We start from the raw sequence: 16,440 nt of genomic DNA, 5'->3' as shown, positions 1-16,440 counted from the left end.
CCCAAATAAAGCCTCCAGATGACTTGCACAATGTTTTGCAATGTTTGTACCACAGGTTGCATAGTGTAGTTAGTGAGTGGCTTAGCTCTCAGTTGCTCTATTTACCTTCTCCTAAGTACCAAGATGATCTTAACCTTCCCCCTCCCCAAGCCTCCAATCTTTTGTAGTTTTCCCAGCTTCCCCACGATTGTTGAAAATCCACGTTACAGGTTCAAAATGCTCCTAAGCTAATTCTTTTAGTATTTCCAGATTAAGTTATTCAATCCATCCAAACATTTCCTGTCAGCAGTTGTTTTTTAAAGTACTACCTTGCTACCAATTGAGTAGAAAATATTCTACCACCATAATATATCATACTATTTCTTTCAGAATAGTTCTGTACAGACATAGCTTTATGAAATATTTCTATCTTCCCAAGCATATAAACATCTCATTTTAGAGCATAAAACCTATGCCACTGTTATGGTTTGGATGGCTGCACCCAGAGAGTTGTGGTCAATGGCTCAATGTCCAAATGGAGGCAGGTGATGAGTGGTGTCCCTCAGGGGTCACTATTGGGAACAGTGCTGTTTAACATCTTTGTTGGAGACATGGACAGTGGGATTGAGTGTATCCTCAGTGAGTTTGCTGATGATACCAAGCTGTGTGGTGTGGTTGACACCCTAGAGGGAAGGAATGACAACCAGAGGGACCTTGACAGGCTGGAGAGGTGGGCCAGTGCCAACCTCATGAAGTTCAACAAGGCCAAGTGCAAGGTCCTGCACCTGGGTTGGCATAACCCCAGGCACAAATACAGGCTGGGAGGAGAATGGCTGGAGAGCAGTCCCGAGGAGAAGGACTTGGGGATGGTAGTAGATGAGAAGCTCAACATGAGCTGCCAGTGTGTGCTGGAGCCCAGAGAGCAACTGCATCCTGGGCTGCATCAAAAGAAGTGTGGCCAGCAGGGCCAGGGAGGTGATTCTGCCCCTCTGCTCTGCTCTGGTGAGACCCCACCTGGAGTACTGTGTACAGCTCTGAAGCCCTCAGCACAAGAAAGCTATAAATATATTGGAAAGGGTCCAGAGAAGGGACACCAAGATGATCCAAGGCCTGGAGCACCTCTGCTATGAAGACAGGCTGAGAGAAGAGAAGGCTTTGGGGAGACCTTATAGCAATTGCTCTACAGCTTTTTCTTTTCTTTTTAATAGTGCCATTTCATAGAAAGAAAAAAAAAACACCACTGTATGACTGACTGAACATTTTGACAGTCAAAACTGAGTTATTATGTTAGTGGCCAGACTGCAATACTGCAAATTGTCCTTTAAGAGCTGTGCTACCAATCCCTGTGTGGTGGTGGTCTGTCAGCCCTTTGAAAACATCTATTGTTTGAATGAAATGAAGGCAATGAAAACATCGCCTTCACTATTTCACTCCAGTAACATATTCTCCATCTGCTTTAAGAAGACCTCCCAGCAGTTGCTATTTAGCTTATAAGAGAGTTAGAAGAAATCCTAGTAAAATAGGTCTACATCGGAGCAATGCAAATTCAACATCCAAACCTGGAACAGAAAAAAAACATATTGGCAGTTTTATCAGAGCAGACACAGGGCAAATTAACCTGTGCACAGAACACGAACAGCAGGGCTAGACAGGTCTTCAGGAATATTATGGAGCCAAAGATAAACCTAAATAAAGAACAGGAAATGCAAACAGAAACATAATCTACCATTATCTAATAAAGAAGCTTTGTTTTGTAGATATAAATGCACTACCATCGTTCTTTTTATCACTGTTTTAAAAACACCACCAAGAATTCAAACTATATAAAATATACACTAAACATAACCAGCTACAACACTGAAATTTTGGCATATGTTAGTTGTGTTTTCCAAAGCATAAACTTGTGTATCTTGCTAGGTAATGCCACAAAATGCACCTGCCCTGTGCAGGTGTTGCTGTCCTTTAGGACATAAACCAGCTGGGCAAGATGTTAAAATCTTCTGTAAAATAAAGGTACTGGAGACAAATATGTGTTCCTGCAATTATCCAGGCAGTTTATTACAAAATAGTCTGCAACACAGAGAAGCAAAAAACAGTTCTTCAGAAGCAACTCACTAAAACAAGAAAGTACATCTGTTCATAAAGAACATAGTTTAATGATGCCTTCATCAAGAAGATGGGAATTACAGAACAAAACAAAGGCAATTACTTCAAATAGCCTGTGAATTTACAGGCAAACTCAAACAAGATAATATTAACCAAACCGCCTGCTCTTTCCACGTCCTTGTGTCATATCTGACAAACAAACATGGAGAACTTCTGAGTGACGTAGCTTTCGGTCCACCCTACCAAAATAAACTACAGAGGAAAGTAATCTAAAGACACAGCATTTACTTCCAAACATGGAAAATTAGGAGATAAACTTCAATCAGTTAGTCCAGGATAGCTTTGAAATCTTGACAAAGAGATGGTTCTGTCACTGTCTTCAGTAGTGTCATAGTATCCTTTGGGATCTTCCTGAACAGCTGCATCTTACCTGCCAAAATAACAGAAACAACTCATTACTACTGCAAGTAACTAACAATTCTGAAAATGCTAATAAGATAATGAAAGCAATACTAGCTAAATCCAATTCAAATTTGGAACAGCTAGAAAATGGAGATTAAAAAAGCTATAATAAAATACGCTACCATTCTTGAACCCTTAAATCAGGCAAACAAATAAAAAGGTTAAAAATCTTATGCTAAAATATTAACAAACAAAGAAGACCAAGGAACAATTTTCTCCTACTATGTCTAGAATCCAAAAATGTAGTTATTTGGATTTTAGGATTTTAACTTTTTTTTTTTTTTAAAGTATAAACCCATTTACTCAATAACTATATCCACCAAAGAAGGCCTTCTCTCAAACCATAGTTACTTAGAAAGACCCTGTTTTAAACAATGTTAAGGACAAGGGACATGTCCTCATCTGGTTGCTAACATTTACCTACAGCAGGAAGGTATTCCCAAACTATTTCTTTTTCCCCTCTGTTTTCAGATAGGACATCAAAACAGCCTATGCTTGAAACTGACATATTAGAAAGACAGAAAAAAAAATAAATTCACATGGAAAATCCACCTTTTGCTATAACACTAGCAACTGCAATTCTTCCTGCTGTGTTGCTTTGTAAGAGAAGAGATTTTAACTGAAAGACCACCCTTAAGCTGGAAAATTCTAAAGACTAAACAAGGCTCTTAAATCAGGAATGAAAGTTTTATTATGGACATAACAGTTTTGAAACACAGAAGGCCATTGAGTTTATCATCAACAGCATTATAGACAATAATAAGGACTTTTTCAATATAGGAAGAACATGTAAAACCCTAGCAACAGCTTAAGTCCGTTACCTAAACAGAGTTGGCAAAATTGTCAATGGTGCAGAAAGGCAGAAGTGCTCAGTAAACATTTGTTCTCTATTTGCAAAGGAGACAGATGATGTATTTACATCTTATCATGATAAGGAAAGACTCTTGCTCCTTTTCCCACTGGTAATAATAGCAGGGATGTTAAACAGTAACTATGTTCTAAATACTCAACTCTTGAAGAATGACGACAACTCGTACTGACAAGCCTCAGATGTTGATATTTAACAAGTTTTGGAATAGTGGGAAGAACCTCCTTCCCATAACCTAAGAGCTTGACACTGATTACCCTGAAGAATAATGGAAAGACATGCGCAGGGACACAAGAAAAAAGATTAAGTTTATATCCACTCCTGTCAATAAAATGATCTTACAGGGGTAATAGTTTTTATACAGCCAATACCAACTCCAAGATCACAACAAAAAGTGTAGCTGTTAAGTCAACACCAGTGCTATCACCAGCCCTGGTTATACCTCTTTGCTACAGATCGCTGTGCCATACAGAGACACTGAGCTAACCTTACAGAAACACACCTGAGAACCTGAGAAACTTAAAAAGTTCCACGTCTATTTTCTAGCCTGTTTTCTCTGGTATTTATGGTGGTGTGATTTTTTGGACAGTACAGACTACTTTTATGGCAGATGCACACTCATCGAAGACGAGATTCTGCTGATCACTAAAGCCACCTGGGGCTGCCCCTCCACCCTGCATGTCACCATCAGATTCAATAGCAAAGCATGCACAGAGAAGGATCAGGGAGCCCTCAGAGAAGCTATTGTCCTACTGGGTGTGCCTACAACATTCTCTGCTCAGTTGTTCAGTTTCTGTCCTCTCCAAGTGAAGCAAGGACCCATCTCTTCCCTTCCCAGAGGCAGGCTTGCTCTCCCCAGTGCTTCCAGAAGGGCTGAACAGAACTGGCAGCAGCAGTGGTCAGACATGGTGCCTCTGGTTTTGGCATCAGTGAGTAACTCAGAGAAGGAGCTTCTCTGGGAGAGGCTGCTGGAGTTCTGCTCCAAACAGAAAGCTCATAGCTGTCAGGAACACGCCTGGTGCAGTCCCAACCATCAGTTTGTTCCATGTAAATGTCTAAGACTCTCCTCTGATACATTCACAATGCATCACCAAAAATCAGATGGTTTGCACTCAGGCATTGCTGCAAGCCTTTCACCTGGGAAGGAAATGCTTACTTCCAAAAGCATTGGAACTGTATTTTTGAGGTTCTGGGTCCCAGCACAGGTATCAAGGGAAGCTTGTGATACATTTCAAATCAAACAGGGGTTATTCTGGAATCCGAGTGAAGAATTTCTCAGTATTGTATATGAAACTGCCCAAGTAATGACTCATTCAGAGTGCAAATTACAGAATCAATGTTGAGTCTGGCCTTCACTGCAGCTAAATTCAACAACAGTGCTGACCACTTCAGAAAAATCTACTGCTGTTGACTTTTAATATCTGAGATCTGAAAATTCTATTATTTCTGTGGCTGGCCTGGGGATAGACCACACAACCAGTCAAAGAGAGAGCTCCCCAGAAGCCAGGTACACAGGCAGCTCCTTTCCCTGAGTATTAGAGCCAGAGATTTGCCATTACCGCTCAACTCCATTACAATATAGTACATGAGGAGCAGTAAGTGCTTCTGTTCCAAAGTGAACCTGGTGACACTTTTTTTCTAAGAGTTTACATTGCAGGAGGAATTTATTTAGTTGTCAGTTACTCTACGTTTTTTAAAACAGAAAAGCAAGCATTAATATTTCATTTAGTTAAACCTGTTGAGAATGCTTATATGATTAACCCAATCTTACTACACTTTTTGAACTGTACGAACTTACTGAGTTCCAAGTATCAACAACTGTCCCATAAGAATACGTGCTGAAAAACATGTCATTTTAATTTGCCTCCTTATTCTTTGTAAACTTCATTAAAATTAGAAAGCTCATGAATGTACATTTTAGAACAACATTTTGTTATAAGTTAAAAATCCACAAGATTCTGAGTTTTATTTCAATTCATCATATTTCAAACTGTAAAAATAATTGAATACTTACAGATTTTTAGGGGCGTTAGCAGGCATTTGTAAACAACTTTGTGATTTGCCAGTTTGACAATAAAGGCATGGTAGCAGAGCCATTCTGCTGCCTCAGAAGGGAACAGGCCAGATGCACCTTTGTTACCTAAAGCAACCCCTGGAGACAAAACAGGAAAATAATATCACTGAACATTACAAAGTGTAAGATCTTTCTTCTCTTCCTATAAAATTACTCAAGATTTTTTACTATAAACCTATGTAGTCAATGAAGTCTCCCACAACAGCAGAGAACTAAAAACCAAAAATGTGAAATCTTTCAGTATCTACAGAAACATGATTTTAAGAAAAAAAATACACTGCAACTTCTACGTCCTGTGATTTATTCTCTTGATCTTTATCTCAGTTACATGATCTGACTGCACATTCAAAATGCTTTATTTCTGAAAAAAGAACCCCACGAAAACCCAAACCCAAGCACTCCACCTCATTACCCTGAAGGTACTGTACCTGCATTTTTTGCCCTCAGGATAGCATAGCAGCACGTCGCAGTCTCAGAGATGATCCTTAGGAAGAAACAAGGATTATTTCTGACTTGCTGGTTGAATGGAAGTTGGAGAACACAGGCGTGGAACCTGTTCATAAAAACAGTCTATTTAATGACAAGTCATTTGCAATTCCACGTGAAACTAGGACTACTTGCCCTAGGCACTATACAACATTTAAAAGCACCCAGGCACTTGTTAGCATATGACACCTCCCCTATATATGTGCTTTTCTGGAGTGTCAGACACATGTGATATATGTTTTGTTAATTTTGTGCTGAAAGAAGGTCCTGAAGCCATCTGCCTTGCCACTCCTCTGAGGACAGTGACCGTTCTATGTGCAGGGAAAGTTAAACTACACATCCTAACCAATGCCATATCGTGGACCATGCAGCCAGAGAACACTTACATGACAGTATGGAAAGGAAGTAAAAACATTAAAAAAAACCCAAAACAAATTATCTTGTTCAGGAAAACAGACCTCCTAATGGCATACTGTTCCACATATCAGGATCCCCACTCTTTTGTCTATTTGGAAGCAAATTCTATGGAAATGACTTGTATTGGAAAATGACTTGACCTCTGGTCATATTTTAAAACTTCTGGTTTGGCTTTTTTTTTTTTTCTTCAGACTCTGGCATTATAATTCTGCTTATGCTGCATATAGTAAAAAATTACAATGCTGATTTTTAATTACTCAACAATGTATATACTTCTGTATTAAATTATTCCAGCATAAGCATGATGACTTCAAGAAACAGTGACATCTAAAAATATTTAAAGGATAAACATTATTACCACACTGCATGATAAAGCTCTGACTGAACTAACCTCAAACAGTATAAGCATTTCAAAGGTACTCTTAACATAAAGACCCTTTGTTAGAGGGTTACCACAAAAGCAAACTGAAGTAACTAAGTAGTCATGTCCAACATCTGAGAAAAAACATGCCTTACTCAAACCACAAAGTTTAAGAGTCTGACACAACAGTGCTGTACTAGACAAGTCCAATTACACTTCTTGGACAGAGAGACAATAAGGGGTAAATGTGGACCAAGCTGAATTCAAGAACAAAACTAAAATGTCATTTCAAAAGCTCACAAAAACCAACCAGGTATTACCAGCTAAGGAGCAATTAAGTCATTATCAGCAGCTAAGAAACTGCAATTAATGCAGTAAAATGAAATCTCACTTAAAGCAAAGTTATACAGGTCAAAGTTCTATATGATTTTAATAGATACAAAGTTCTAAATATAAACTAGTTAATGTGTTATAATGTTCCTTATCATCCTCCTGCAGCAAAATAAACTGCTTTTCTTGCGGTCAGCTGTCAATACCCAGAGAAAATGAAAATCCATTCAGTAAAATGTAACAAACACATACATCAATATAATCCTGTTTCCTGAATCTCACAATATTATGTCAGAACAGTGCTGAAACAAGAATGAGGTGACTTTACTACTGACATTTGCCACTGCACATGTTTATGGCACACTTTTTCCTAATCCGTAGCTCCTCCATGCGTCCAGAAAGAGAAATGAAATATTCAGTTACTGCAGAAGACAGCGACCTACCTGTAAGCCTGCAGTAAAAATATCTTGTAGATGTTAATTAAAACTGTTCTAAGGCTGTTGATCTAGAACAGAAATAGAAGCATAGGAATATTTTAGTGTCATGGTATGATTAGTTCCAAGTTTAACACCATGAGGTGATTTAGAGATCTACAGTGAAAAAAAAAAAAAAAAAGAAAAAAAGACTATTTAATGTGAAAAGTTTCACCTAAGTTACAATATTGTGAAGGCTCAGTTCCAGCAGGAGCCAAGACCCCTCATTTTAGCTGATGTCAACATTTCCAAGTTATGTGTATTACCCGTCAAAATCAACTCATATGTTAGAAGGTGTTTTAATGCTCTTTATCACTAACCACAGCATTTCCACACATCCATTTCCATATTCCCACCTGTAAATCAAGAAATAAACAATGGCACTTCAGTTTGAGGACGGTAATCAATTTGTATCTCATGTTCTTCCCAGCTGTTCTACTTGAATTGAAGGAAAGACTTGATCTGATAGAAGTACAGGTGTAACTAGAAACAAAAAAATATGAAATCAGCTAACAGACTAAACTAAATTCTATAACGTAAGCCTCATTTAACTTCACAAGTTACAGAGACTGCTTGCTAATCAATGAGCCAGTAGCTACAAGATGACTATAACTAAAGTCAATTTAGAAACAGACTGGACATTGCAGCGCTAAGGTTATTAGCTACAAAATTATTTCAATATGTCAGGGCTGAATAATTCACCCAGCTAAAAGAAACACACAAAACAACAAACAATGAACAATCTTCAACACAAAGCGGATGTACTTCTGAAACACACCATCTAGCCATATCGCTAATCGCTCCAGTGATAACTCTGTTATATTCGGTGATCCATGCAACACAGGAACTCAGGCTGAAAGCCACCTCAGTTCACGCTGGCACTCCAGGATGGTAGTAGATGAGAAGCTCAACATGAGCCGCCAGTGTGTGCTGGAGCCCAGAGAGCAACTGCATCCTGGGCTGCATCAAAAGAAGTGTGGCCAGCAGGGCCAGGGAGGTGATTCTGCCCCTCTGCTCTGCTCTGGTGAGACCCCACCTGGAGTACTGTGTACAGCTCTGAAGCCCTCAGCACAAGAAAGCTATAAATATATTGGAAAGGGTCCAGAGAAGGGACACCAAGATGATCCAAGGCCTGGAGCACCTCTGCTATGAAGACAGGCTGAGAGAAGAGAAGGCTTTGGGGAGACCTTATAGCAATTGCTCTACAGCTTTTTCTTTTCTTTTTAATAGTGCCATTTCATAGAAAGAAAAAAAAAACACCACTGTATGACTGACTGAACATTTTGACAGTCAAAACTGAGTTATTATGTTAGTGGCCAGACTGCAATACTGCAAATTGTCCTTTAAGAGCTGTGCTACCAATCCCTGTGTGGTGGTGGTCTGTCAGCCCTTTGAAAACATCTATTGTTTGAATGAAATGAAGGCAATGAAAACATCGCCTTCACTATTTCACTCCAGTAACATATTCTCCATCTGCTTTAAGAAGACCTCCCAGCAGTTGCTATTTAGCTTATAAGAGAGTTAGAAGAAATCCTAGTAAAATAGGTCTACATCGGAGCAATGCAAATTCAACATCCAAACCTGGAACAGAAAAAAAACATATTGGCAGTTTTATCAGAGCAGACACAGGGCAAATTAACCTGTGCACAGAACACGAACAGCAGGGCTAGACAGGTCTTCAGGAATATTATGGAGCCAAAGATAAACCTAAATAAAGAACAGGAAATGCAAACAGAAACATAATCTACCATTATCTAATAAAGAAGCTTTGTTTTGTAGATATAAATGCACTACCATCGTTCTTTTTATCACTGTTTTAAAAACACCACCAAGAATTCAAACTATATAAAATATACACTAAACATAACCAGCTACAACACTGAAATTTTGGCATATGTTAGTTGTGTTTTCCAAAGCATAAACTTGTGTATCTTGCTAGGTAATGCCACAAAATGCACCTGCCCTGTGCAGGTGTTGCTGTCCTTTAGGACATAAACCAGCTAGGCAAGATGTTAAAATCTTCTGTAAAATAAAGGTACTGGAGACAAATATGTGTTCCTGCAATTATCCAGGCAGTTTATTACAAAATAGTCTGCAACACAGAGAAGCAAAAAACAGTTCTTCAGAAGCAACTCACTAAAACAAGAAAGTACATCTGTTCATAAAGAACATAGTTTAATGATGCCTTCATCAAGAAGATGGGAATTACAGAACAAAACAAAGGCAATTACTTCAAATAGCCTGTGAATTTACAGGCAAACTCAAACAAGATAATATTAACCAAACCGCCTGCTCTTTCCACGTCCTTGTGTCATATCTGACAAACAAACATGGAGAACTTCTGAGTGACGTAGCTTTCGGTCCACCCTACCAAAATAAACTACAGAGGAAAGTAATCTAAAGACACAGCATTTACTTCCAAACATGGAAAATTAGGAGATAAACTTCAATCAGTTAGTCCAGGATAGCTTTGAAATCTTGACAAAGAGATGGTTCTGTCACTGTCTTCAGTAGTGTCATAGTATCCTTTGGGATCTTCCTGAACAGCTGCATCTTACCTGCCAAAATAACAGAAACAACTCATTACTACTGCAAGTAACTAACAATTCTGAAAATGCTAATAAGATAATGAAAGCAATACTAGCTAAATCCAATTCAAATTTGGAACAGCTAGAAAATGGAGATTAAAAAAGCTATAATAAAATACGCTACCATTCTTGAACCCTTAAATCAGGCAAACAAATAAAAAGGTTAAAAATCTTATGCTAAAATATTAACAAACAAAGAAGACCAAGGAACAATTTTCTCCTACTATGTCTAGAATCCAAAAATGTAGTTATTTGGATTTTAGGATTTTAACTTTTTTTTTTTTTTAAAGTATAAACCCATTTACTCAATAACTATATCCACCAAAGAAGGCCTTCTCTCAAACCATAGTTACTTAGAAAGACCCTGTTTTAAACAATGTTAAGGACAAGGGACATGTCCTCATCTGGTTGCTAACATTTACCTACAGCAGGAAGGTATTCCCAAACTATTTCTTTTTCCCCTCTGTTTTCAGATAGGACATCAAAACAGCCTATGCTTGAAACTGACATATTAGAAAGACAGAAAAAAAAATAAATTCACATGGAAAATCCACCTTTTGCTATAACACTAGCAACTGCAATTCTTCCTGCTGTGTTGCTTTGTAAGAGAAGAGATTTTAACTGAAAGACCACCCTTAAGCTGGAAAATTCTAAAGACTAAACAAGGCTCTTAAATCAGGAATGAAAGTTTTATTATGAGGACATAACAGTTTTGAAACACAGAAGGCCATTGAGTTTATCATCAACAGCATTATAGACAATAATAAGGACTTTTTCAATATAGGAAGAACATGTAAAACCCTAGCAACAGCTTAAGTCCGTTACCTAAACAGAGTTGGCAAAATTGTCAATGGTGCAGAAAGGCAGAAGTGCTCAGTAAACATTTGTTCTCTATTTGCAAAGGAGACAGATGATGTATTTACATCTTATCATGATAAGGAAAGACTCTTGCTCCTTTTCCCACTGGTAATAATAGCAGGGATGTTAAACAGTAACTATGTTCTAAATACTCAACTCTTGAAGAATGACGACAACTCGTACTGACAAGCCTCAGATGTTGATATTTAACAAGTTTTGGAATAGTGGGAAGAACCTCCTTCCCATAACCTAAGAGCTTGACACTGATTACCCTGAAGAATAATGGAAAGACATGCGCAGGGACACAAGAAAAAAGATTAAGTTTATATCCACTCCTGTCAATAAAATGATCTTACAGGGGTAATAGTTTTTATACAGCCAATACCAACTCCAAGATCACAACAAAAAGTGTAGCTGTTAAGTCAACACCAGTGCTATCACCAGCCCTGGTTATACCTCTTTGCTACAGATCGCTGTGCCATACAGAGACACTGAGCTAACCTTACAGAAACACACCTGAGAACCTGAGAAACTTGAAAAGTTCCACGTCTATTTTCTAGCCTGTTTTCTCTGGTATTTATGGTGGTGTGATTTTTTGGACAGTACAGACTACTTTTATGGCAGATGCACACTCATCGAAGACGAGATTCTGCTGATCACTAAAGCCACCTGGGGCTGCCCCTCCACCCTGCATGTCACCATCAGATTCAATAGCAAAGCATGCACAGAGAAGGATCAGGGAGCCCTCAGAGAAGCTATTGTCCTACTGGGTGTGCCTACAACATTCTCTGCTCAGTTGTTCAGTTTCTGTCCTCTCCAAGTGAAGCAAGGACCCATCTCTTCCCTTCCCAGAGGCAGGCTTGCTCTCCCCAGTGCTTCCAGAAGGGCTGAACAGAACTGGCAGCAGCAGTGGTCAGACATGGTGCCTCTGGTTTTGGCATCAGTGAGTAACTCAGAGAAGGAGCTTCTCTGGGAGAGGCTGCTGGAGTTCTGCTCCAAACAGAAAGCTCATAGCTGTCAGGAACACGCCTGGTGCAGTCCCAACCATCAGTTTGTTCCATGTAAATGTCTAAGACTCTCCTCTGATACATTCACAATGCATCACCAAAAATCAGATGGTTTGCACTCAGGCATTGCTGCAAGCCTTTCACCTGGGAAGGAAATGCTTACTTCCAAAAGCATTGGAACTGTATTTTTGAGGTTCTGGGTCCCAGCACAGGTATCAAGGGAAGCTTGTGATACATTTCAAATCAAACAGGGGTTATTCTGGAATCCGAGTGAAGAATTTCTCAGTATTGTATATGAAACTGCCCAAGTAATGACTCATTCAGAGTGCAAATTACAGAATCAATGTTGAGTCTGGCCTTCACTGCAGCTAAATTCAACAACAGTGCTGACCACTTCAGAAAAATCTACTGCTGTTGACTTTTAATATCTGAGATCTGAAAATTCTATTATTTCTGTGGCTGGCCTGGGGATAGACCACACAACCAGTCAAAGAGAGAGCTCCCCAGAAGCCAGGTACACAGGCAGCTCCTTTCCCTGAGTATTAGAGCCAGAGATTTGCCATTACCGCTCAACTCCATTACAATATAGTACATGAGGAGCAGTAAGTGCTTCTGTTCCAAAGCGAACCTGGTGACACTTTTTTTCTAAGAGTTTACATTGCAGGAGGAATTTATTTAGTTGTCAGTTACTCTACGTTTTTTAAAACAGAAAAGCAAGCATTAATATTTCATTTAGTTAAACCTGTTGAGAATGCTTATATGATTAACCCAATCTTACTACACTTTTTGAACTGTACGAACTTACTGAGTTCCAAGTATCAACAACTGTCCCATAAGAATACGTGCTGAAAAACATGTCATTTTAATTTGCCTCCTTATTCTTTGTAAACTTCATTAAAATTAGAAAGCTCATGAATGTACATTTTAGAACAACATTTTGTTATAAGTTAAAAATCCACAAGATTCTGAGTTTTATTTCAATTCATCATATTTCAAACTGTAAAAATAATTGAATACTTACAGATTTTTAGGGGCGTTAGCAGGCATTTGTAAACAACTTTGTGATTTGCCAGTTTGACAATAAAGGCATGGTAGCAGAGCCATTCTGCTGCCTCAGAAGGGAACAGGCCAGATGCACCTTTGTTACCTAAAGCAACCCCTGGAGACAAAACAGGAAAATAATATCACTGAACATTACAAAGTGTAAGATCTTTCTTCTCTTCCTATAAAATTACTCAAGATTTTTTACTATAAACCTATGTAGTCAATGAAGTCTCCCACAACAGCAGAGAACTAAAAACCAAAAATGTGAAATCTTTCAGTATCTACAGAAACATGATTTTAAGAAAAAAAATACACTGCAACTTCTACGTCCTGTGATTTATTCTCTTGATCTTTATCTTAGTTACATGATCTGACTGCACATTCAAAATGCTTTATTTCTGAAAAAAGAACCCCACGAAAACCCAAACCCAAGCACTCCACCTCATTACCCTGAAGGTACTGTACCTGCATTTTTTGCCCTCAGGATAGCATAGCAGCACGTCGCAGTCTCAGAGATGATCCTTAGGAAGAAACAAGGATTATTTCTGACTTGCTGGTTGAATGGAAGTTGGAGAACACAGGCGTGGAACCTGTTCATAAAAACAGTCTATTTAATGACAAGTCATTTGCAATTCCACGTGAAACTAGGACTACTTGCCCTAGGCACTATACAACATTTAAAAGCACCCAGGCACTTGTTAGCATATGACACCTCCCCTATATATGTGCTTTTCTGGAGTGTCAGACACATGTGATATATGTTTTGTTAATTTTGTGCTGAAAGAAGGTCCTGAAGCCATCTGCCTTGCCACTCCTCTGAGGACAGTGACCGTTCTATGTGCAGGGAAAGTTAAACTACACATCCTAACCAATGCCATATCGTGGACCATGCAGCCAGAGAACACTTACATGACAGTATGGAAAGGAAGTAAAAACATTAAAAAAAACCCAAAACAAATTATCTTGTTCAGGAAAACAGACCTCCTAATGGCATACTGTTCCACATATCAGGATCCCCACTCTTTTGTCTATTTGGAAGCAAATTCTATGGAAATGACTTGTATTGGAAAATGACTTGACCTCTGGTCATATTTTAAAACTTCTGGTTTGGCTTTTTTTTTTTTTCTTCAGACTCTGGAATTATAATTCTGCTTATACTGCATATAGTAAAAAATTACAATGCTGATTTTTAATTACTCAACAATGTATATACTTCTGTATTAAATTATTCCAGCATAAGCATGATGACTTCAAGAAACAGTGACATCTAAAAATATTTAAAGGATAAACATTATTACCACACTGCATGATAAAGCTCTGACTGAACTAACCTCAAACAGTATAAGCATTTCAAAGGTACTCTTAACATAAAGACCCTTTGTTAGAGGGTTACCACAAAAGCAAACTGAAGTAACTAAGTAGTCATGTCCAACATCTGAGAAAAAACATGCCTTACTCAAACCACAAAGTTTAAGAGTCTGACACAACAGTGCTGTACTAGACAAGTCCAATTACACTTCTTGGACAGAGAGACAATAAGGGGTAAATGTGGACCAAGCTGAATTCAAGAACAAAACTAAAATGTCATTTCAAAAGCTCACAAAAACCAACCAGGTATTACCAGCTAAGGAGCAATTAAGTCATTATCAGCAGCTAAGAAACTGCAATTAATGCAGTAAAATGAAATCTCACTTAAAGCAAAGTTATACAGGTCAAAGTTCTATATGATTTTAATAGATACAAAGTTCTAAATATAAACTAGTTAATGTGTTATAATGTTCCTTATCATCCTCCTGCAGCAAAATAAACTGCTTTTCTTGCGGTCAGCTGTCAATACCCAGAGAAAATGAAAATCCATTCAGTAAAATGTAACAAACACATACATCAATATAATCCTGTTTCCTGAATCTCACAATATTATGTCAGAACAGTGCTGAAACAAGAATGAGGTGACTTTACTACTGACATTTGCCACTGCACATGTTTATGGCACACTTTTTCCTAATCCGTAGCTCCTCCATGCGTCCAGAAAGAGAAATGAAATATTCAGTTACTGCAGAAGACAGCGACCTACCTGTAAGCCTGCAGTAAAAATATCTTGTAGATGTTAATTAAAACTGTTCTAAGGCTGTTGATCTAGAACAGAAATAGAAGCATAGGAATATTTTAGTGTCATGGTATGATTAGTTCCAAGTTTAACACCATGAGGTGATTTAGAGATCTACAGTGAAAAAAAAAAAAAAAAGAAACAAAGACTATTTAATGTGAAAAGTTTCACCTAAGTTACAATATTGTGAAGGCTCAGTTCCAGCAGGAGCCAAGACCCCTCATTTTAGCTGATGTCAACATTTCCAAGTTATGTGTATTACCCGTCAAAATCAACTCATATGTTAGAAGGTGTTTTAATGCTCTTTATCACTAACCACAGCATTTCCACACATCCATTTCCATATTCCCACCTGTAAATCAAGAAATAAACAATGGCACTTCAGTTTGAGGACGGTAATCAATTTGTATCTCATGTTCTTCCCAGCTGTTCTACTTGAATTGAAGGAAAGACTTGATCTGATAGAAGTACAGGTGTAACTAGAAACAAAAAAATATGAAATCAGCTAACAGACTAAACTAAATTCTATAACGTAAGCCTCATTTAACTTCACAAGTTACAGAGACTGCTTGCTAATCAATGAGCCAGTAGCTACAAGATGACTATAACTAAAGTCAATTTAGAAACAGACTGGACATTGCAGCGCTAAGGTTATTAGCTACAAAATTATTTCAATATGTCAGGGCTGAATAATTCACCCAGCTAAAAGAAACACACAAAACAACAAACAATGAACAATCTTCAACACAAAGCGGATGTACTTCTGAAACACACCATCTAGCCATATCGCTAATCGCTCCAGTGATAACTCTGTTATATTCGGTGATCCATGCAACACAGGAACTCAGGCTGAAAGCCACCTCAGTTCACGCTGGCACTCCAGTTACTTAAGTCAAGCTTATCAAAAACAAGGCAGCCCTTCTAAAAAACACCCTCAGGATTTTCTGATTAGTGTCTCCCAGACCAGTAGCACCAATGTCCTCATCAATATAAACTGTTTCTTTTAGAAACACAGTTAGTGAGTACATCTCTCTGGTTCTCTATTTTACTCCTTGGTTGTTGCAGAAAATCATGTCATATAAATTCCTCTTAAACTCTTGTGATGGAAAACCACCTCTTAATTTCCCACTGAAGTATATGCTTGGGCTGTTAATACTAAGTATGCTTGGTATCACAGCAATATTATCCTTCAGTTTAAACAGTTCTTTCTTGTTAATATTTAGCAAATGTCTAACACCATCTCTAGGAATCCATGGAAAGGGTCTAGAGAGCTTTTCAGC

At 38.2% G+C, this 16,440-nt stretch overlaps 2 protein-coding genes across 2 annotated transcripts in view; both read right to left on the bottom strand.

Annotated features, from left to right (window-relative positions):
• Nucleotides 1-1,467: 1,467 nt before the first annotated feature.
• On the bottom strand, nt 1,468-8,345 carry LOC104387746 (telomerase reverse transcriptase-like). The gene is made up of 6 exons (XM_009996531.1): nt 8,335-8,345; nt 7,913-8,039; nt 7,527-7,588; nt 5,918-5,973; nt 5,430-5,567; nt 1,468-1,538 (listed from the first exon to the last, which is right to left on the bottom strand). Exons 1-6 carry the CDS (start codon nt 8,343-8,345, stop codon nt 1,468-1,470), a joined length of 465 nt encoding a protein of 154 aa, XP_009994833.1.
• Nucleotides 8,346-10,010: 1,665 nt separating this feature from the next.
• LOC104387745 (telomerase reverse transcriptase-like) overlaps nt 10,011-16,440 on the bottom strand; it is a 28,029-nt gene continuing 21,599 nt past the window's right edge. Inside the window, exons 11-15 of the mRNA XM_009996530.1 lie at nt 15,513-15,639; nt 15,128-15,189; nt 13,519-13,643; nt 13,031-13,168; nt 10,011-10,114 (exon numbers count right to left, since the gene is read on the bottom strand). Of these exons, the coding sequence (XP_009994832.1) occupies nt 10,011-10,114; nt 13,031-13,168; nt 13,519-13,643; nt 15,128-15,189; nt 15,513-15,639 (556 nt within the window). The remainder of the gene's footprint in view (nt 10,115-13,030; nt 13,169-13,518; nt 13,644-15,127; nt 15,190-15,512; nt 15,640-16,440) is intronic.

Source organism: Chaetura pelagica, unplaced genomic scaffold, assembly GCF_000747805.2.
Source record: "Chaetura pelagica isolate M959 unplaced genomic scaffold, ChaPel_1.0 scaffold82, whole genome shotgun sequence".
In the NCBI taxonomy this organism is placed as follows: Eukaryota; Metazoa; Chordata; class Aves; order Apodiformes; family Apodidae; genus Chaetura; species Chaetura pelagica.
Note: the sequence above shows the minus strand (reverse complement) of the source record. Positions and strands in the feature narration are given on the sequence as shown.